At 40.6% G+C, this 18,637-nt stretch overlaps 1 protein-coding gene across 2 annotated transcripts in view; it reads right to left on the bottom strand.

Annotated features, from left to right (window-relative positions):
- Positions 1-18,637, bottom strand: part of Arhgef26 (Rho guanine nucleotide exchange factor 26) — a 120,271-nt gene that overhangs the window by 38,102 nt on the left and 63,532 nt on the right. For both annotated transcript variants that reach the window (XM_029567159.1, XM_008840630.2), the window contains exons 6-9: positions 9,515-9,667; positions 6,929-7,058; positions 3,776-3,850; positions 1,513-1,602 (exon numbers count right to left, since the gene is read on the bottom strand). In XM_029567159.1, coding sequence (XP_029423019.1) covers positions 1,513-1,602; positions 3,776-3,850; positions 6,929-7,058; positions 9,515-9,667 — 448 coding nt within the window. The remainder of the gene's footprint in view (positions 1-1,512; positions 1,603-3,775; positions 3,851-6,928; positions 7,059-9,514; positions 9,668-18,637) is intronic.

Raw genomic sequence — 18,637 nt, 5'->3', positions numbered from 1 at the left:
ACTGGAGTTATGGACAGTTGCTGCCATGTGGGTGCTGGGATTCGAGCCCGGGTCTTCTGCAAGAACAACCAGTGTTCTTGACTGCTGAGCCGTCTCTCTAGTCCCCTTCATTTTTATTTTTAAATGTAATAGTCACTTATATTTCCTTTTCTGGTAGCAGCTTTTTAATTTGTACTTTCAGTGTTTTTTTAAACTCTTTTCCTTATAACTTTGATTTTATAAAATAAGGATATTTACTCCATATAAACATGGCGTTTGCTCTTTGGCTTTTTTAAAAATGATCTTCATTTGTTCTTGTGTAGAGAAAGGTTTTCACATAATGAAATCAGCATTTTTCCCTTTTCTGACTTCTGAAATTATAATAAAAGGCCTTTCTTGCAAGTTAAAACCATCTTCATGAAAAATATGATTGTGTGCATATTCTTGAACAAATCATTCAACCGCATTGAACTTCTAATCCTCTCATCCTTAAAATGAACAATAACTTTTATAACCAAGAGTTATAAGGTCCTATGTTATGCTAAATGATATTTCTAAATGGTTTAAATTAGCCCATCACTTCTATTTTCATGAATGATTTTTCTGCATCTAAATGATTACAGCCAGGGTATCACAGTGGAAGAGTTTGCATCCACTTGCATGTCAGAACACCTGGAACCCTAGGCCCGATTTCACCCTAGTCCTAAATTTCATTACCACTAGTTGAGTAACTGTGTGGACAGTTACCATCTGTGCTTTGTTTTCTCCATTTATACAATACAAGGGTGTGGCTGTATCTTATCAATGGTTCTCAAACTCTGTAACATGGCAGAGAAGGAGCTTTCTGCAGAATACAGAGAAGTTCTCATTACGATGAATCTGCAGCGTAAGTTAGGAACATTTTGCTAGGAAAATATGGGGCCGCTTTAAATTGCCTAATTAAATTTTATGTGTTTTATACCAAAATTGAATCACAGTGGCAAGCATATCCACTAAGAACCCCAACAAAGAACTGGCCGTGACCAGCTTTACCATTAATTGTCATTTTCTGCTTGTCTATTCATCCTGACCTCTGCTCGTGAGCAGATCAGACAAGCAGCCACAGGCGGCACGTTTCAGGAAAAGTTATGTGAAAGAAACAAGTTTCAAAAAAGTCATCCATTAGCAATCTTTTCTACAAAAACAAAAGTAGCATCCTTATTTGGATGAACACCTGGTCCAACCCATGGGATACCATTGTTTTGCCAGACCTTCTGATTATCTGAGGAATCTTCCTATCAACTATAAAGTTTTACTATTTTAACTCTCCTTGTCTCCAAGGAGAGTTGGTGTTTTCCTGGGGACAGGGATAATGCTTCTTAGCTGATACCCTTCATGGTCTAGAGAGAATTTCCTAGGCCTCTGCTGAGCCCTCTACCAGCCTCCCTTGAATTCATGACCCTTCTTGTAAAAGCTAATTCCTATTTACTTTGTTAGCCTCGACTCTCTTTATTTAGATAAGAATTAAATAGAAGTAGTAAACATAGGTGCTACCTTAATCTTAAATTCCAGCTGGGAGTTAATTGTATACATCAACTCAGTCCTTTCCATCTTCCGGGCTCCTTCATTGCACAGACGGACCAACTGGGAACACAGAATAAGGAAGGGTTAAGAGGTCTGGAGAGAAACTTCACTTTCAATTTCAGATCTCTCTTGGGAAATCATTAGCACTTGGGAAGCTCCAGTGCTTCTGTTCTGATAGTTAAAGAACCCACAGTTCTACCTAGTAGGATCACTGTGCCCACAAGGAAGCATGTTTTGGGAGTCGGTTTGCTTCTTTCCCCATGAGTTCTGGGGTGGAACTTGGATGTCAGGCTTGTGTGGCAAGTGTTTCTACCTGCTCAGCCATCTCATCCACCCCTTTATTTACTTTTGAGATACACGTGCCTACACACTGAATACATGCTTATAGAGCAGTGCTGAAGAATGAAACAGAGAAGTCTTATTCTGCTGTGATAGGTGGTGTTAACTGTTAACTTGAAAGAATCTAAAATCACATGGCCTCTGAGAATGTCTGTGAGAAGGAATCTTAATTATGTTGAGTGATGTGGGAGGACCCGTCCACTGTGGGTGTCACCATTACCCTGGGCAGAGTACCAAGACTGTATTAGAGTGGGGAAAGTGAGCTAAGCACTAGTGCATGCCTGAATTCACTGCTCTCTGCTCTTGACTCCAAGTAAGGTGACCAGCTGCTTCAGGTTCCTGCCATCCTGACTTCTCTGCAATGATGTAACTTGGAACTGTGAGCCAAATAAGCCCTTTCTCCCTTAAGTGGCTTTTGCCAGAATATTTTATTACAGCAACAGGAAAAGAAACTAAGACAAATTCCTTTCTAATTACCTCAAACTATAGCTGAAAGTTTTGATATGTACAATGCTGGGATATTTCTGTATAATGATAACATTCATAGGTACATAAATACACTTTATTAGTTATCTAGATCTCACGACTTCCCCACTCATTCATCAGCATACTATCTGGTTTTTATGTCACCCAAGGACATAAGGTAGCTGATGGTGAACCCAGTGAACACCTCATTCATATCTCTCTTTGTCTTCCAGAGGCGTTGGTGAGCTAGGCCGCCATTTCCCACATTTATTTTCCCTTTCCCCAAACAAGCCTATAAATACTGGTGTCCCCAGGACTGTACCATGGGCATATGTGCTTCACAATCTGTACCCTCATCCTAGATAATTCCTTCCCCATTCCTAACCTCAAATGTCACCTATAAATTGGTGATTCCCAAATCTATGTCTCCAATTGGTATCTTTCCTCTGGGGTCTTAACTTTTTATGAGAACAGAATATATATTCTATAGGATTTACATGAACATATCCAGAATGAATTTTATTCTCCCACAGTGATAGATAAATGAACCTACCCAGTTGTCCAATCAGAGGTCCTGTTTCCTTGACTACTATCCTTAAATGTGTAAATAACTTGCCTAGTTCTAAATTATTTACACACACACACACACACACACACACACACACACAAATACACACACAATTTCTCTCCACCTTCCTATCAGAGGCCACTCATCTTTTGCCTATTCATTTATAAGCTGGCCCCAGCTCCATGGTTATCTCCATAACATATGAATTTATAGCCTCAACATCATCTTAGGATATGGTCTCCAACTCCTTAACATATATAGCAGGCTCCCTAGTTCGTATTTCACTCACTCATTCATTCATTCATTCATTCATTCATATTCACTCTCTGTCTCTGGGTTCTTCAATCCTCCAACATTTGCATTTGGGTCTCAACATACCTAGACACTCTCTCCACGTCCTGGCTCACAGCTAACAGCTATTCTTGCTGTAGAGAGCTGACACATCACTCTGTACTCCCCTCTGATACCACTCTACACCCTTTACTGTGCTCTATTTAATGCCTTTCTCTCTATACTGTACATACTGTAATTCAATAATCATGCTGGCTTTATCACCAAATATTCCGAGGCTGGCATTATTCCTGACATAGTAGTTGATACTCAATAAATACTTAATAAAGGAGAAAATGAATAAGCACCTACTCACACATCAGGGAAAAATGAGATATTTATAGGTCCTTAACATAGAAACTGTGTGAAAACAGCAAACATGCTGATTTTACATGAGCACAGCGAGCTTTACTGGTTTCCCAGCCGCTGATGAGTGCTGCTTAGATTGTGTGAATCTCGATCTGGAGCAGCAAGCACAGGCAGACTTCCAAGCTTTGTACATGTTTGATTGTTACCATGGTAAACAGTTACCTTGCCGACTTCCTTTAAGGCCCTTTTACAGACTTCGTACTTTGGAGAGTCCTTGGGTGTTTTCTGACAGATAGTCTATGATGAAGTAAAACAAGAAAAATCAATTGGTTTATCATACTAAGTAAAATAAAATTAATGTTCAACCATTTGCTCATACACAAAACATCATTTAACACATTACAAATGAGGGTGATATTAAAATCCAATTAACAAAACTAGAAAATAATCCTTAACTACATTAGCTTCAAACGAATCCAGGGAATGGTAAATGACAGGGCAGACCTCAGAGGTCAGTAGGTCTGTTGGCAAATCTTGGATCTGCTCTATGCTACGTATTTAGTGCTTGGCCCCATATAAGCCTCGTTTCCCTCTTCTATAAAACTGCAGAAATGACAAGTGTAACGAAAGGTTACTACAAGGATTTGTTATTTAATCATATTTTATTTCCTGTGCCAGGGAGCCAACCTGGGCCTTGCCCACGTGAATCCAGTGTTCCTACCTACCCAGCCCTGTTTCAAGGGTGAAACAGTAATTCATCCAAAGATCTTATCTAAGTGTCTGGCATATAGTCAACCCTCAATAAATACGAATTACTTTGATGATCAATTCAACATAAGCTGAAATGCGAATATCTGAAATACAAAAATCTGAAATCCTAAACCTTCCAAAATTCAAAACTTTTTGACTGTCAAAATCACACCACCAGTCGGGTGTGGTGGTGCATGCCTTTAATACCAGGACTTGGGAGGCAGAGGCAGGAAGATTTCTGTGACACTGAGCTCAGCCTAGTCTATGTGGTGAGTTCTAGGCCTGCTGGGGCTACAAGGAGACCTGTCTCAAAAGACTAAAATATAATAATAATAATAATTATTATTATTATTATTAATATAAATTATACCACAAATGGAAAACACACCAAAAAGCTGTTTTACACATAGAATTATCATGTACAAATATAAATTGTCTTCAGACTATGTGTATAAGGTGTGTAATAATACAAATACATTTCATGTTTAGACTTGGGACACTTAGTTTGTACATATAATTCTGAAAGCTCAGGGAACCATTTTAATTGTGTTAAAATGTTCATCCTCCATTAACAAGTTTAAGTAAAGTTCCAAAATGGAGTAAATTAAAGAGACAGTATTTAAAACATATTTGATTCTGCTTTGGATTTCACATATGGGGAATAGATAAGAGCAACTATCACCAAAAAGAGGCAGAATGTGGTTGGTAACAAGCAGGTCACCAGTGTCTTAACTACAAATGAGTGTCAAGTCTGTAAGTCTGAAAGTAGGGCAGTGAAATTACTATAAGTGAGAAGCACAGAGTACATTCTATGTGTACTAATGAAATAATTCTTATTTTTCAAATTTTGACCCACTATAAGAAATATACTGCAACCTGTACATATCTGCACATAAATTAAGCAAGGGTTTTAGAAATAATATTTAACCACATTATAAACCTTGCGCACACCAAACACTTCATATTCTATTCTATTTTGCTTTTTTAAAAACTGAGCTGTAGAGTACATGAAGTTATCAGAAAAAAGTGACGGGGAGATATGGGAGGAGTTGGAAGCGAGGGAGTGGGCATGGGTTTGATCAAAACACTTTAGATACATGTATGAAATTCTCAATAAATTATTTTAAAAAAACTGTGCTGATGACTTGAAAATCAATTTCATCACCCACTTAACGAACACAGAAGGAAAAATCCTGGACCATGTCACTGAGAGCAGCCTCCTTCACTGGAATCTATACGATAACATTTTATGTGAACTTGTGTGCACATATTAATTTTGTGAGAAGACTACATTTCACTCAGAATCTCAAACAAAGCAGTGACAGAAAGCACGAAGAGCTTGTGCAATCACGACAAAACATCCAACACTGCACAGCCTGATGTGTTAGAAATTGAAGACCCAGTCTTTTAAACTGATTATCTCAAAACTTTTGTTTTGATAGCCTAATTATTAATACATTCTATTCTTAGACATACTGACCTAAAAAAATTGAACTCAGTTTTTCAAAACATCAAGTTTCCCAATTGGGGCCAATGATGGACTGCATAGAAGACAGTGGTCTCCTAAGGTGATCTCACAGAATGTGTCCCCATCATTAACCAATGGTACCATAGTAGTACAGAAAAACAACTTCCTAAATACATGATGTGGCAGGTAAGTACAGCAAACTGAGGAACAGGGAAGGTGCCGTGAATTAGAATTCTGAAGTAACTGGGAAAGCTGTTGCACAATTAGGATGGAGTTAAAAAAAGTAACATAATCACACACTTCACTGTTGTTTGGGAATATCTCTCTTGAAATTTATAGTAGACTATAGAAAATGGAATCTATTTTGCAACTTTACTCGATCATGTATTTCTAACACATTCTTATTCTGTGTTTTGGTCTGTTAAACTCAAATACCTAAAAACTGATACTATGCCAATGTAATGACCCATTTTTTAAAGTACATCTGTGACAGTCTATCCTAATTAGATCAAAAGACACTCTTTGCCCACTGGCCAGGCAGGCCCTGTCATAGGCCACATGGTTTCTGCTCCCTTTCCTCACATGAGCTTTGTCATTACTCAAAGTCAAACTCTTGTTTTCCTCATGACTGTTATCTAATACCAAAGGGATGCTGGGCTTTCTAACCCACTTTATGTGATGCATGGTAGAGATTAGTTTACACCTTGTCCTGCTGAAAAGAATCACATTTCCAAGGGAAATTGGGTCGAGCACATCTTGAGACATTTAAGACAGAAGGGATCTTAGGAATCCCTTGGAGAACTTAGGCTTAACTTGGGGAAACTTAGGCTTAAACAAAGTGACTTGCCTAAGATCTCATGCTTAGTGGTACAACCGAAAACAGAATCCAAGCCTCTTGACCTCAAGATGCCAATATTTTTCCATTTCAAAAAAGTGAGCAATGTAATAAAGCTTCATCAAAGTGACCACACAAGTCTAAATTAAAGATAAAGTCCAGAGACACCAAACAAAGTTTCCAACTAAACAACGTCTTCTCATTTAGGGGATTTTATAAAAGAGATATGCAAAAATTTAAGTAGAATTACAGTGATTTAGTTAATCAGATTTATAGCAGGACTGGTATCCACAGAGGACAAAGCTACGAAGTCATGTCTTACATCCATCAGCAGGGGAAGGCGGGTCACTCTCTGCATGGGGAGAATGAGAAAAGAGATCATGGGTAAGTTCCTACAGTCTTCGTGGGACTCAATCCGTGACAAGACTTCCTTAAAAGAGGGATTGGTGGCTCTGTGGGAAAGCAAAGCAAAAAGGAAATTCAAAATATTTCCTTTTAAGTTAAGAAGCAAGTAAAAATGTATGATCACATGCTGTGATAAATTCATATATTACTAATGATTCTTAAATATACAAGAACAATATAAACCAAAGTTAGCTCTAATCCAAGGCTTTGCTTTCAAACATGAACTTGTATGTTCAGTTACAGAGTAACCTCTGTCCCTCCATCAGAGGTTAGGACAGCGTGTGCAGGGTGAAAGAAAGTGAGAGCTGTGATTTTGCCTTTCAGGGATCTTCTGTAAAGGCTGGAGATTATTTTTGACATCAAGTGGAGAGAAGCCAAGGATGCAGCTAAATACTCTGCAAAGCACCAGGCATCAGTCACGACAGACTTAACTAGGCTGAAATTCCCAAAGTGGAGGCAAACCCTTTGCATGAAAAGCCTCATCTGGAGCTGGCAGCTGGGGGTTTTCCATCTTGCCTACGCAGAGCCGGGATGAGGATGGAAAGGAGACGCGGGGCCTGGGAAGAGATGGGAAGGAGATGCGGGGCCTGGGATGAAGATGGGAAGGAGATGCGACCAGGCATCAGTCACGACAGACTTAACTAGGCTGAAATTCCCAAAGTGGAGGCAAACCCTTTGCATGAAAAGCCTCATCTGGAGCTGGCAGCTGGGGGTTTTCCATCTTGCCTACGCAGAGCCTGGTGTGAGATGGGAAGGAGATGCAGGGCCTGGGAAGAGATGGGAAGGAGAGGCAGTAGCACCAGCTCGTCCTCCCATACTGGGAACGGTCATTGTTACTGGGAAAACTGATCTCCTTTGGATTTCCAGTCTCATTAATGAAGAAATTTAAAAATGGACTCAGACGTAAGTTCTAGGACAATTTCATCCGAGTTTGAGAGAAAAACCACAGGCCAGACAAGCTGTAAATCTTGGCAGCTGCCTGGAGCAGGGACAGAGAAGAGGAAGAAAGTGGAGGTTGGCAAGCAGAATAGCTGAATAACAAAATGTGGGCGAGAGAGAAACAGAGAGAGAGGGAGGGAGGGAGGAAGAGGAAGAGCAGGAGGCCAGAGGGAGTGGGCAGAAGTGCTGAGCCAAGCATCTGAGTTTAGAGGGTACCCAATTCTAGGCTCTTGCGTCCCAGGGCAAGAACTACACCCAGGGTGGGAGTGGACTAGTGGGAAAGAGCCCATAAAGTGTTGGGCCTCTAGGGCACTGTCCTTTATAGAGCATCTGCCTAACACTTGCCACTCTCAGATTTGTATTTCACAGGCTTTTCTCATTCATGTTCCCTTTACTCCAAGAAGAGGCGATGGGGAAGGGCTGCCAGGCTTCCTCTGCCTGAGCATGCTCTGTTTGTTCCATGAATCCCAGGTAGGGAAGGGCTTCCAATCCGCCTTTGCCAACTGATTTCTTACATATATTAGTCCTGATGTTTCCCTCTTCAGTCCCTATTCTCCTGCCACTTCATTCTCATCCCCTAAACCCCCTCAGAGATTTCACACCTAGCCTGAAGTGACCAGAGGCTTCATGCTGTGGTCACAAATGTCACCAATTCCCAGAAGCGGTGGGTGCTAACAATAGCCAGGAAGCAGCAAACTGGGTTCACAGTGGACAACTACAGTGTAAAACAGCTACTTATGGTGAGTGGGGCCTCTAAAAATAGAACCGTATAAGCCTTTAATCCCAGCACTTGGGAGGCAGAGGCAGGCAGATCTCTGTGAGTTCGAGGCCAGCCTGGTCTACGTAGTGAGTTCCAGGCTAGCTGGGGCTACAGGGAAACCCTGTCTCAAAAAGACCAATAAAAAAAAATAGAATCATATATAAACTTCTGCACAGTTGTGTGATTCATTCACAGGTGGAGGCAGGCATGTATCTCACATCAAAACTCTCCACAGTCTAAAAAGGAAAGAAGGAAAAGTACGGAAGGGGAAACTTGACTTCTCTTTGTGGCATAATTAAAATATTCGAGAATATCTTTCCCTTTCTTTTAAACCTCCCACTGCAGTTCGGCCCTATCTACCCAGGAGCTGAGAGGAAGGATCCTCCAATTCCTGTAAACAGCTGACCAGAGAGGGTAGAATACTCAGGAAAACCCTGGATCCTAGTGTCTAGCTTTGCCCACTTAAGAACCCATTCTTAGTCTTAGGCAAACCACTTAATGGCCAGTTATTTGTTTGGAAAGGTGGGAGGGAGAGTGATGATGGCTCATGCTTTGGGATAACTCAGAGAAAGAAAGGGGTAAAAAAGACAACAGTCTCAACAAACATTCATTTTATAAATGCTTTAGAGAGGAAATTCTCCACAGACTCAAACATCCTCGCCCTGAAAGTAATCCCCTTACATATGTCTCGAGTGGGAAACAGTCCACTAAGAGGCATATCTATGACTTAAGAGATTAACTGATTTCAGTCAATGAGCTCTAATTAAAAGGTTAGACTATCAAAAGCAGCATTCAATGGCTTACAACAATTTCTGTAGTGTTCTTTGTTGGTAGACTTCATTGGTGCAGTATTTCACATAGGGATCAAATGTGGATGCTGTGTGCTTTTCCACAATGTCACTTATATCATCTATGAAGATATTATTCTGATGTCTTGCTTCCAACTCTGTAAAGAATCTGGGAAAGAAAGAAAAGCATTTACACGTATTACATAAACTGTAATAGACAATTGTCCTGATGTAATGCTTTTCTACAGGATTCAAAAGTAACTACAGAGTACAAATTCACAAACAGGCAAAACAAAAGCAAAACAAAACACCTTATCCCTCCTTAAAAAAATCCTGACAATTTCATATAAATTTTAATCTCTCATACTGATGCATTACTGTTTTAAGTCTTTATCTTAAAACGCCAAGAATCCTGGGCATTTCTCTGCCTTTGGGTATATTTTTAAAATAAACAGATTTACTATTTTTTTCTAGATTTAAGAAAATATATATTTATTATTTTGTACCGTGTATCTGAGTGTATTGCCTGCATGTATGTAAGTGTACGCATGCTGTACAATGCCCGTGAAGGTCAGATGAGGACATTGGATCCCCTGGAACTAGAATTATGGACAGTTATTAGTGGCCATGTGGGTGCTGGGCACCAAACCTGAGTCCTCTGAAAGAGCAGCCAGTGCTCTTAACTGCTGAGTCATTTCTCCAGCCCCCCTTTTCCCCTGGATTTTTGAGACATGGTCTCCCTGTAGCTGTCTTGGAACTCACTATGTAGACCAGGACGGCCTCAGTCTCACAGAGATCGGCCTGCCTCTGCCTCTTGAATACTGGGATTAAAGGGCTGCACCACTATGCCTGGCAGATTTTACCATTTCTTAAGAATGCCTCTGACAGAAAGATGAGGGTTCGTGCTCATTTATTTTATTGTAGTGAAAAATACACAAGTAAGGTGGCACACTTGTGATCCCAGCACTTTGGAGGTTGAGACAGGAAAATAAAAAGTGCAGGTATAGCTTAGGCTACAAAGCAAGTTCCAGGTCAGCCTCTGAAACGTGGTAAGACCTGACTCAAAACTAGACAAAAGAAATGCACATGAGCAAGTACTCAAGGAATGCTGACAAACCAAACATGAGATAAATGTTTCACAACCCCTCACAAAACAAAAATGTTATATTAAATATATTGTTATGAATGGTGTTTAAACGTGTTCATAGTTTATTAACACTGCAATTTAGGACCAATCAGATTTTGTGGATAAGAGACAGATGGACATCAATTAGGGGTTGCTGTGTTTAGTTATGTGTACATTCCCCCCCTCAAACACACATACACACACACATACACATACTATGCACATGTATATAACCATTGGTTATCCAATCACTGTTAATGGACCTTTAGCCACAGGGAGTGAATATTACTATCTGTTTGAAATGCTGCCTTCAAATCTTTGGGCAACAGATGTGGAGACTACATTTCAATAGTAGGAGTATACATATCAAGACATGATCTTGTGATTCTAAGAACAAATACAGAAGATCTGGGTTAGATGCCAAGGAAAACTTGGCTCACTAGATGACAGCTGAGTAAGTGATCATTCTTCTATGGACAATCACAGTAGTGGTGGATGGGAAACACAGTGGGGATTACAATAAAGTATCTATAGCAGAGGCTGTAGAATAAATATTTGGTTTACATCCTTGGCGTTTTGAAAATAGATCTTAGGCCCTTGGGATCTCCATACCAGTAAGTGTCTTTTGTATGTTCAAGAGGTATCTGGAAGCTGAGGGTCCCTAAGTCGCTTCAGGATGCAGACTGATAACCAGAAAGCCAAGCTGCCTTTAGAGAGTTGGAATTTTTAGCCCCTCCTTCCTCTCTTCCAAGGATGGAAGAGGGCTGGAGTTTAGGTTTTCTCACCAAGGGCTTACGATCTATCACGCCTATATAAGGACATCTTCACAAAAACCCCTAGACAATGGGTTTCTTCAGAAAGGGCTAAGCACACTGAGGTGCTGGGCAATGCAGGCCTGGAGAGGGCATGGAGGATCTGTGGCACCTACCATAATGGCTCATTTGGCAATCCCTGAAGTTGTGTCCCGAGCTCGTGATAGTAAGATGCCTTTCTATACTCTGTGAGCTGTTCTAGCACACCATCCAGCATGAAAGGGCATAGGCCTTGGGGAAGCCCAGACTTTGTAGCTAAATAGGACAGAAGGGATAACCTGGGGACCCAATGCTTTCACTGGCATCCACTGAAACTCAGGATGGCACAGTGACTAGCCGCAAAGTAGGCATGAATGAGGAGACCATGAGTTGTGTCACAAAGTCATTATGGGGACAGGGTGGCCCAGCGGAAGTAGAGGAGAGTGAAGCCTGTGGTGCACACAGGCTTCGGGAAATGGGGAGTTCAGCGAGGCTGAGGTGAAAGCTGCAGGAGGAGTGGGCAGAGAAAGAAGCCTGCGGAGCAGATGACAGCTAGACTGCAAAGGTTTTTCTGTATGATTCCCCCAGAAGTACTGGAGGTCGGAAGTCAGTAAAGTCATCAATCAGAGAGAAATGGAACGGGGTGGGGGTGGGGGTAGCAAGACAGAAGGCAAGTAGGCCAGCTAGACATGGGACAATATAGACTGGCAGAAGGAAGTAAGGGGGGGTATAGATAAGGTGATAATTAGGAGATAAAATAGAATTGAGAAACTCAGAAAAGATGCTGGGGTTTCTAGGTAAGGGTTCCACCTGCACAGCGGGCGAGTCAATAAACCATTAGCAGAGACGGGGCTTTAGCAGGAGGAAGGAACAGGAGGGAAGCCTTTCTTCTGCGTGATGTCTAACGGACAGCAGAAACACACATCCATGAGACTTCAGGGGCACTGGACCTCTAGGCACCAGTCAGGACTAGCTAATTTTTAGATAGAGTTCACACAAATGCAAAATATTTACCATTTATTTGAATCCAATAGTTTTACTGCAAATTTTAAGATAAATGTTCAAAGAAAACAGATAAAAGCATTCATAGACTATCATCACGTAAGTCTAGAATATAAATATCGAACAGGCGGATACCTCTTATAGTTTCTTGAATTTAAGCTGTTAACAGTCTGAAGGAATGCAACTAACTACATAAGCAACAACAACAATAATTTGGTTTTTCCTGATGAACGTTTCATTTATTACTGTAAAATATTTGCCAAACAAGGTACTTATGAAATATCTGTTCATACTACTTAGCTTAATACAATATAAACCAGCCATCTACCCATTATTTTGACATTAGCAAAATAAAAACACAGTTTGAAAATTTCAATATTAAATGATCTATTAGTTACCTGACAAATTTGCATACTTTGCTAATCAAGCTGAGCTACAAAAAGACCAAGAAAATATTTCTGAAGCAGGAGGCAAGAGTCAGTAGCCAAGAAGGCTCATGATTCAAATCAAATTTGGAGCCAAAGTGAAAGCACTTTGTTCCCTGAATGAAATGGGAATGAGTTTATGAGGCAATCTGGCAGACAACTTTAAATGGAAATTTGTACTTTGGCTCTATGAAATTTCTTCCCTCTGGAACAATATGTTCATTCTTTCCTCCTCACAAGTACCACCAGAAAGATTATGTTTCACAACCAACCACACTGTACAACTCCTTCCCACACTAACATTCTAACCTTGCTGAGAGTCTACATTTTGAAAGACAGCAGATGAGCCAAAAAGGCCTCCTAGTAACACCCTCCTAACTAGAAACCTTAGCTTGTCCACGAGGCTGTAAGCTTACCATCATCACCCCTGTGCTTTCAAAGATTGCAACCCTCCCAGGTGAGCTCCTTAGCAAAGGACCAAGGACACAAGCTCAAATTCTCAGTAGGCAGGACTTCAAGAGGATATAACTAAAGCTGTTGGAAGAAAGTTTGATGTGGAGCTTCCTCCTGTTCTGTAAGCTGTCCTCTAACACTACCTAGAACCATAGAGGTTGGTATGCTAAGATGTGCCACAAAGCCAAAAGTGAGGCAGTTGCTTCTTGTAGGCCCGGGGCCTGCACTTTAGTTTTTTGCCCTTGTAGAGAAGGTAGAACAGACCCGTGAATGTGATATAGCAAGGGCCCAAATCCCATTACCAACAGACAGGCTTCTTAAAGTTCAACTGGTAAAGGCTGGTATGTCAGAGGACAGCTCTTGGAAAGTCTGTACAAAGCTTTGCTTTACAGAATGTCCTTCTATGTGTCTGGCACAGAGCAGCATGCTTCAGTGGATGTGAAGGAACAAATCCTTTATAAGCACTGTGCCAAACCACTGCTACATGCCTCCCATGTCATCTCATGTCATTCAGTGTTCCTGTTTGTTTCAGGAGATGGCTACCATACCCATTTGAAAGTTAAGAAAACCAAGACTAAATGAGCACAAGTAAAAATTCTATGCAGCTGAGCCTCTGTGTGAACCCAGAGACAGAGCCTTGTGGCGTCCAAAGGTGGTGTTCAAACCAGTACACCTGCTGCTTTGGCTCTCCTATGACAGCTCGTCTTGTCTACCTGATATTACGGGCTGGTCCTCAAGTCAGACATCCAGGAAGAAAAACAGCTGAGACTAAAAAGAAATGTTCCTTTCCAAGCAGGCCAGCTGCCGAATCATTTCAAAAGGAAGTTACACAATCAATACTGTGAGGACCTTCCCAGGAAACAAGCCATGGCAGTATGTGAGGACAATTCCATGCTGGGCTAGGAAAGGTCATGAGAGGGTCGCAGCCAACAATGGGAGCTAGTCCTGGTCCAGACTGCAGATTGCTAGTCCACAGTGCCCTGTGAAATGACCTAGGAACCATTCCTTTCCTGTCCTTGTTCCCTGGTGCTCTTCCCTTTGCTCAATGAATTGCTCATCCTCCAAGTCTCAGATTAAATTTCATATTCTTCAGGAAGCTTTCCCTGACTGGTCTGTACTGGGTTAAGCACCCTTGATTTATGACTTCAATAGACATTCATCTATTCTTCACTCTTCTGCTGAGATCACAGCTAACTATTTCATACTTTCATTTACTTTTTAAACTCATAGCTAGGTCAAGAGGACAAGGAGACCCCTTCTCCTGCGTTCACCATTATATGTACAGGACCTGGACACAGGTACTTTGGAGACTGCCAAATGTCTGATAAGAAATCAGAGGAATAAATCCAATTTGCTATTTGAAGCTGAACATTGTTATAAATATAAAACCTGTGAACAATTTTCTACTTTATTTTTATTCTACCAAGAATGTAAAACCACAAATAGGGAAGTCTCTTTCATGATGTTCTCACTGGTAAATCAAGTCAGTGTATATTCATTGAATGCAGGTTGGGTTCTCAGAACTGTCTAGATGTAGTCACGCCTACCACTAAAGACAGAAACTCCCAGCACAAGATTTTACAGTCCTGGCAAACAGGGCCACAATGAAACCCCAGATAGCCTGAGTTTCTTCAATGCCAGCTGTACTTTCGGAAAAACCTGCCAGACAGTACTTCCTCACCCAGTCTAGGGAGGGTTCCAGCAAGCCGGAGCAGCCCGGCACTCAGCACTCCAGCTCTGAAGAACACAGAGCAGAGTTCTGGTTATAATCAACACTGTCCTGTGCCCTTCTTAGAGTGGCACCCTTTTAAAGTACTTTTCCTTCATTAACGTCCACCTGCCTAAAGCAAACTCTGGTCAGTCCTGGACTTCTTCCTCACATCAATGAGCTGTCAGTCTAAGCTGCCTATCAATTTCATCTAGTTGCAGTGTCCCAACAGAGAGGATCAGTCAGTCAGGCTAGAAATGCATAACATACTAAGCAGGTCTCATATGTCTAAGTTGCTGTTATATAATAAAATATCCTCACGAAACAGAAATATATCAAATAATTGGCAGCAAGTGTGTGTTACTGTAAATACCTAACAAAGCACAACAGAACATTCTGTACTTAACCAAAATGAATTTATCTTCTGCTGCAAATAAGGGAAGAGTTTTAGAAAGGAGACTCTGTGTGTGTGTGTATGTGTGTGTGTGTATTTATGTTGGTTCTAAGATAGGTATCGATTTCTTTTAACACACTGGATTAGGGTTAGCAAACAGAAAGCAAGAGTTCTCACCACTAAGTCACGGCAGGCGTCATTAAGTGACTGAGACAGTCTGCCCAGGTATACACCCTGCCCTCTATAGAATGCCATTATGAATCCACCCAAATAAAAACTGAGCAAAATCAATGTCATCAACTCCTTCACCAGGCTAAGGCTGAGAAAATAATGTGTTCATGCCACAAAAATGCAGGACTGTCACCTCTCAATTAGAACATCTTGTGTTCTGATCTGGAAAAGGTCTCAAGAAGTTTCCTCCTCACCAGACTATGTGTTTTTGTGTATGTCTATGTGTGTGTATGTCTATGTGTGTATGTCTATGTGTGTGTATGTCTATGTGTGTATGTCTATGTGTGTGTATGTCTATGTGTGTGTATGTCTATGTGTGTGTATGTCCTTTATTAAAGACTGATTTTATTTTTATTTGTGTGTGTATATGCGTATGTCTATGTGTGTATTTAATTGTGTGTGTATGTCTATGTGTGTGTATGTCTATGTGTGTGTATGTCTATGTGTATATGTCTATATGTGTATATGTCTATGTGTGTATGTCTATGTGTGTGTATGTCTATGTGTGTATGTCTATGTGTGTGTGCATGTCTATGTGTGTGTATGTCTATGTGTATATGTCTATGTGTGTATGTCTATGTGTGTATGTCTATGTGTGTGTATGTCTATGTGTGTATGTCTACGTGTGTGTATGTCTATGTGTGTATGTCTATGTGTGTCTATGTGTGTGTGCATGTCTATGTGTGTATGTCTATGTGTGTCTATGTGTGTGTATGTCTATGTGTGTATGTCTATGTGTGTGTGTCTATGTGTGTATATCTATGTGTGTGTATGTCTATGTGTGTGTATGTCTATGTGTGTGTATGTCTATGTGTGTGTGTCTATGTGTGTGTATGTCTCTCTGTCTTCCCACATTCTATTTCATCTCTTTCTTCTGAAATTTTGTATCTGGACTGATAATAAAAGAATAGGCTAATAAATAAAGATGTTTCAGTAGCTTGCATTCCCATCTTATGTTATCTTATTTTTTGTATGTGTTGGCATGTGCGTGGATGGGTAGTATGTGTAGGGTGTATGTGTGTGCACCAACCCACAGATGTCTATGGTGGATGTCTTTCTCATCATTCTCCATGATATTTTTTTGAGACAGAATCTCTCACTGAACCTGGAGCTCACCCACTGGCTAGACTAGTTCACCAGCAAATCCCAGGGATCCTATGGTGTCTAATTCTCAGCTCTGAGATAACAGGTTCATGCTGCCACACCCAGCTTTTTATACATGGGTGTGTCCAAACTCAGGTCCTTATGCTCGGGCAGTAAGGACTTCATTTACTGAGCTACCCCTTCAGCCCTGCATTCTCCTTTTTTTTTTTTTTTAGAAGAAGCATTTTATTACAGCATTAACATATTCAATAACAATTTCCAGAGCAAAGATGCATCTCTTTCAACATTGGCTATAAATTTTTAGGTTCATAGTTGAATATAGTTATACAATATTGAACTCAGTATAAACCTTATAAAACATAAAATTGAGATTTTAAAAAGATCTCCATTTTATTTTAAAATATACTGTTTCATACAGAAAAACTCATTTTTAAAAAACTTTTAATAACTACATGATTAGAAGAAGCATTTCACTACAGCTTTAATATTCAGTAACACTCCAGAGCAAGAGTACATCTCTTTCACAAGTGGCTGTAAGTTTCTAGGTTCACAGTTGAATTAATACAGTTATACAATATTGAACTCAGTATAAGCCCTGTAAGACATAAAATTGAATGAGTTTTTAACCTTTAAAAAAGATCTCCATTTCATTTTAGGACGTTGAACTTTAGGACGTTGGCACACGCATCTCTAATCTGTATGTATCTGATTATTACTAGTTATAATCGGCTGCACTTGGATCCTTGGCACCTGTGTATGTCTATAAAGTCATTGGGTAGATTTCAATGGTAATGTTTTTATTGATTTTTGTGTATATTCCATATAGAACAGCTTAATCATTTTTCTACTCCCTTCCCCACTGAGAATCTCGCATAGTCCCCCACACACACTGGATTTCATGCATTCTGCCATTTGTGTTAAGGCCTACAGAGTCAAGTTAGTGTCCCCAGATGTCCCTCAGTACAGGTTTACCCACTGAGGTCTAGTCAGCCTTTTCTGAGTCCCTCCCTTTAAGAAGATCAGCTCTTCCTCACCCAGTAGTAATCAGCTGCCAATAGTTCTTCAGGCAAGGTTGGGGCCTGCTGCCCATTTCCATAGTTCTGTGCTGGGTTTTTGTCTGCTTGAGTTTGCATGGGTCTTGTGCATGTTGACACCATTGCTGTAGGTTCATATGAACGAGGTCCCAGGAGTCTGTAGGACTCTATTTCCATATGATTATTCACCCCTCCCTGGCTCTTACAAGCTTTCAGACCCCTCTTTCACAATGGTCCTTAAGCCCTGGGTGTGTGGAGTTCAATATACGAGTCCTGTCCAAGGATCCATACTTGGTAGACACTTATTCTCTACCATCATTTTGTATTCATTGTCCTCTGTTGCATGAGGGAGCTTCATTGAGAGAGTTGAGAGACGTATTACTAGTCTATCTACCCCTGGTTCCACTATGCTCTGTGAGCCTTAGGTACAGAGGTTGCATTGTGGATGTAGGCAATTTACAGATAATCTCTGTGTGTGACCAGTTGTAGAACTCTGTAATAATCACCATTTGTTGCAAAAGAGGCTTCTTTTGATGAATGGTGACTCAGATACTTGTCTATAAATATGAGAATCCACATTTTGCACATAGTAAGAAATTACATTTGTCTTACACTTCTCTAAGATCTACGGCCTCTCCAGCCATGTGTATTTGGCTATGTTCAGTACCACGCATGAGTTTCCTCCCCTTGAGTGAACTTTAAGTTCAATTAGGTAAGAGTTGATAACTCCCAAGATAAACATAAAAATTGGGTTAGTTTAAGGGAATGGGGAGGGAAGGGTATACAAGGAACCTAGGGGATAAAAGGAAAGAAGGAGCTCAAGAGAGGTAGGACCATAGGAGAAGGGTATTAGTAAGGGAGAAAGGGGGGA

This window comes from Nannospalax galili, unplaced genomic scaffold (genome assembly GCF_000622305.1).
Source record: "Nannospalax galili isolate Female #2095 unplaced genomic scaffold, S.galili_v1.0 scaffold59, whole genome shotgun sequence".
Lineage (NCBI taxonomy): Eukaryota > Metazoa > Chordata > Mammalia > Rodentia > Spalacidae > Nannospalax > Nannospalax galili.
This window is presented reverse-complemented; position numbering and strand designations above follow the sequence as displayed.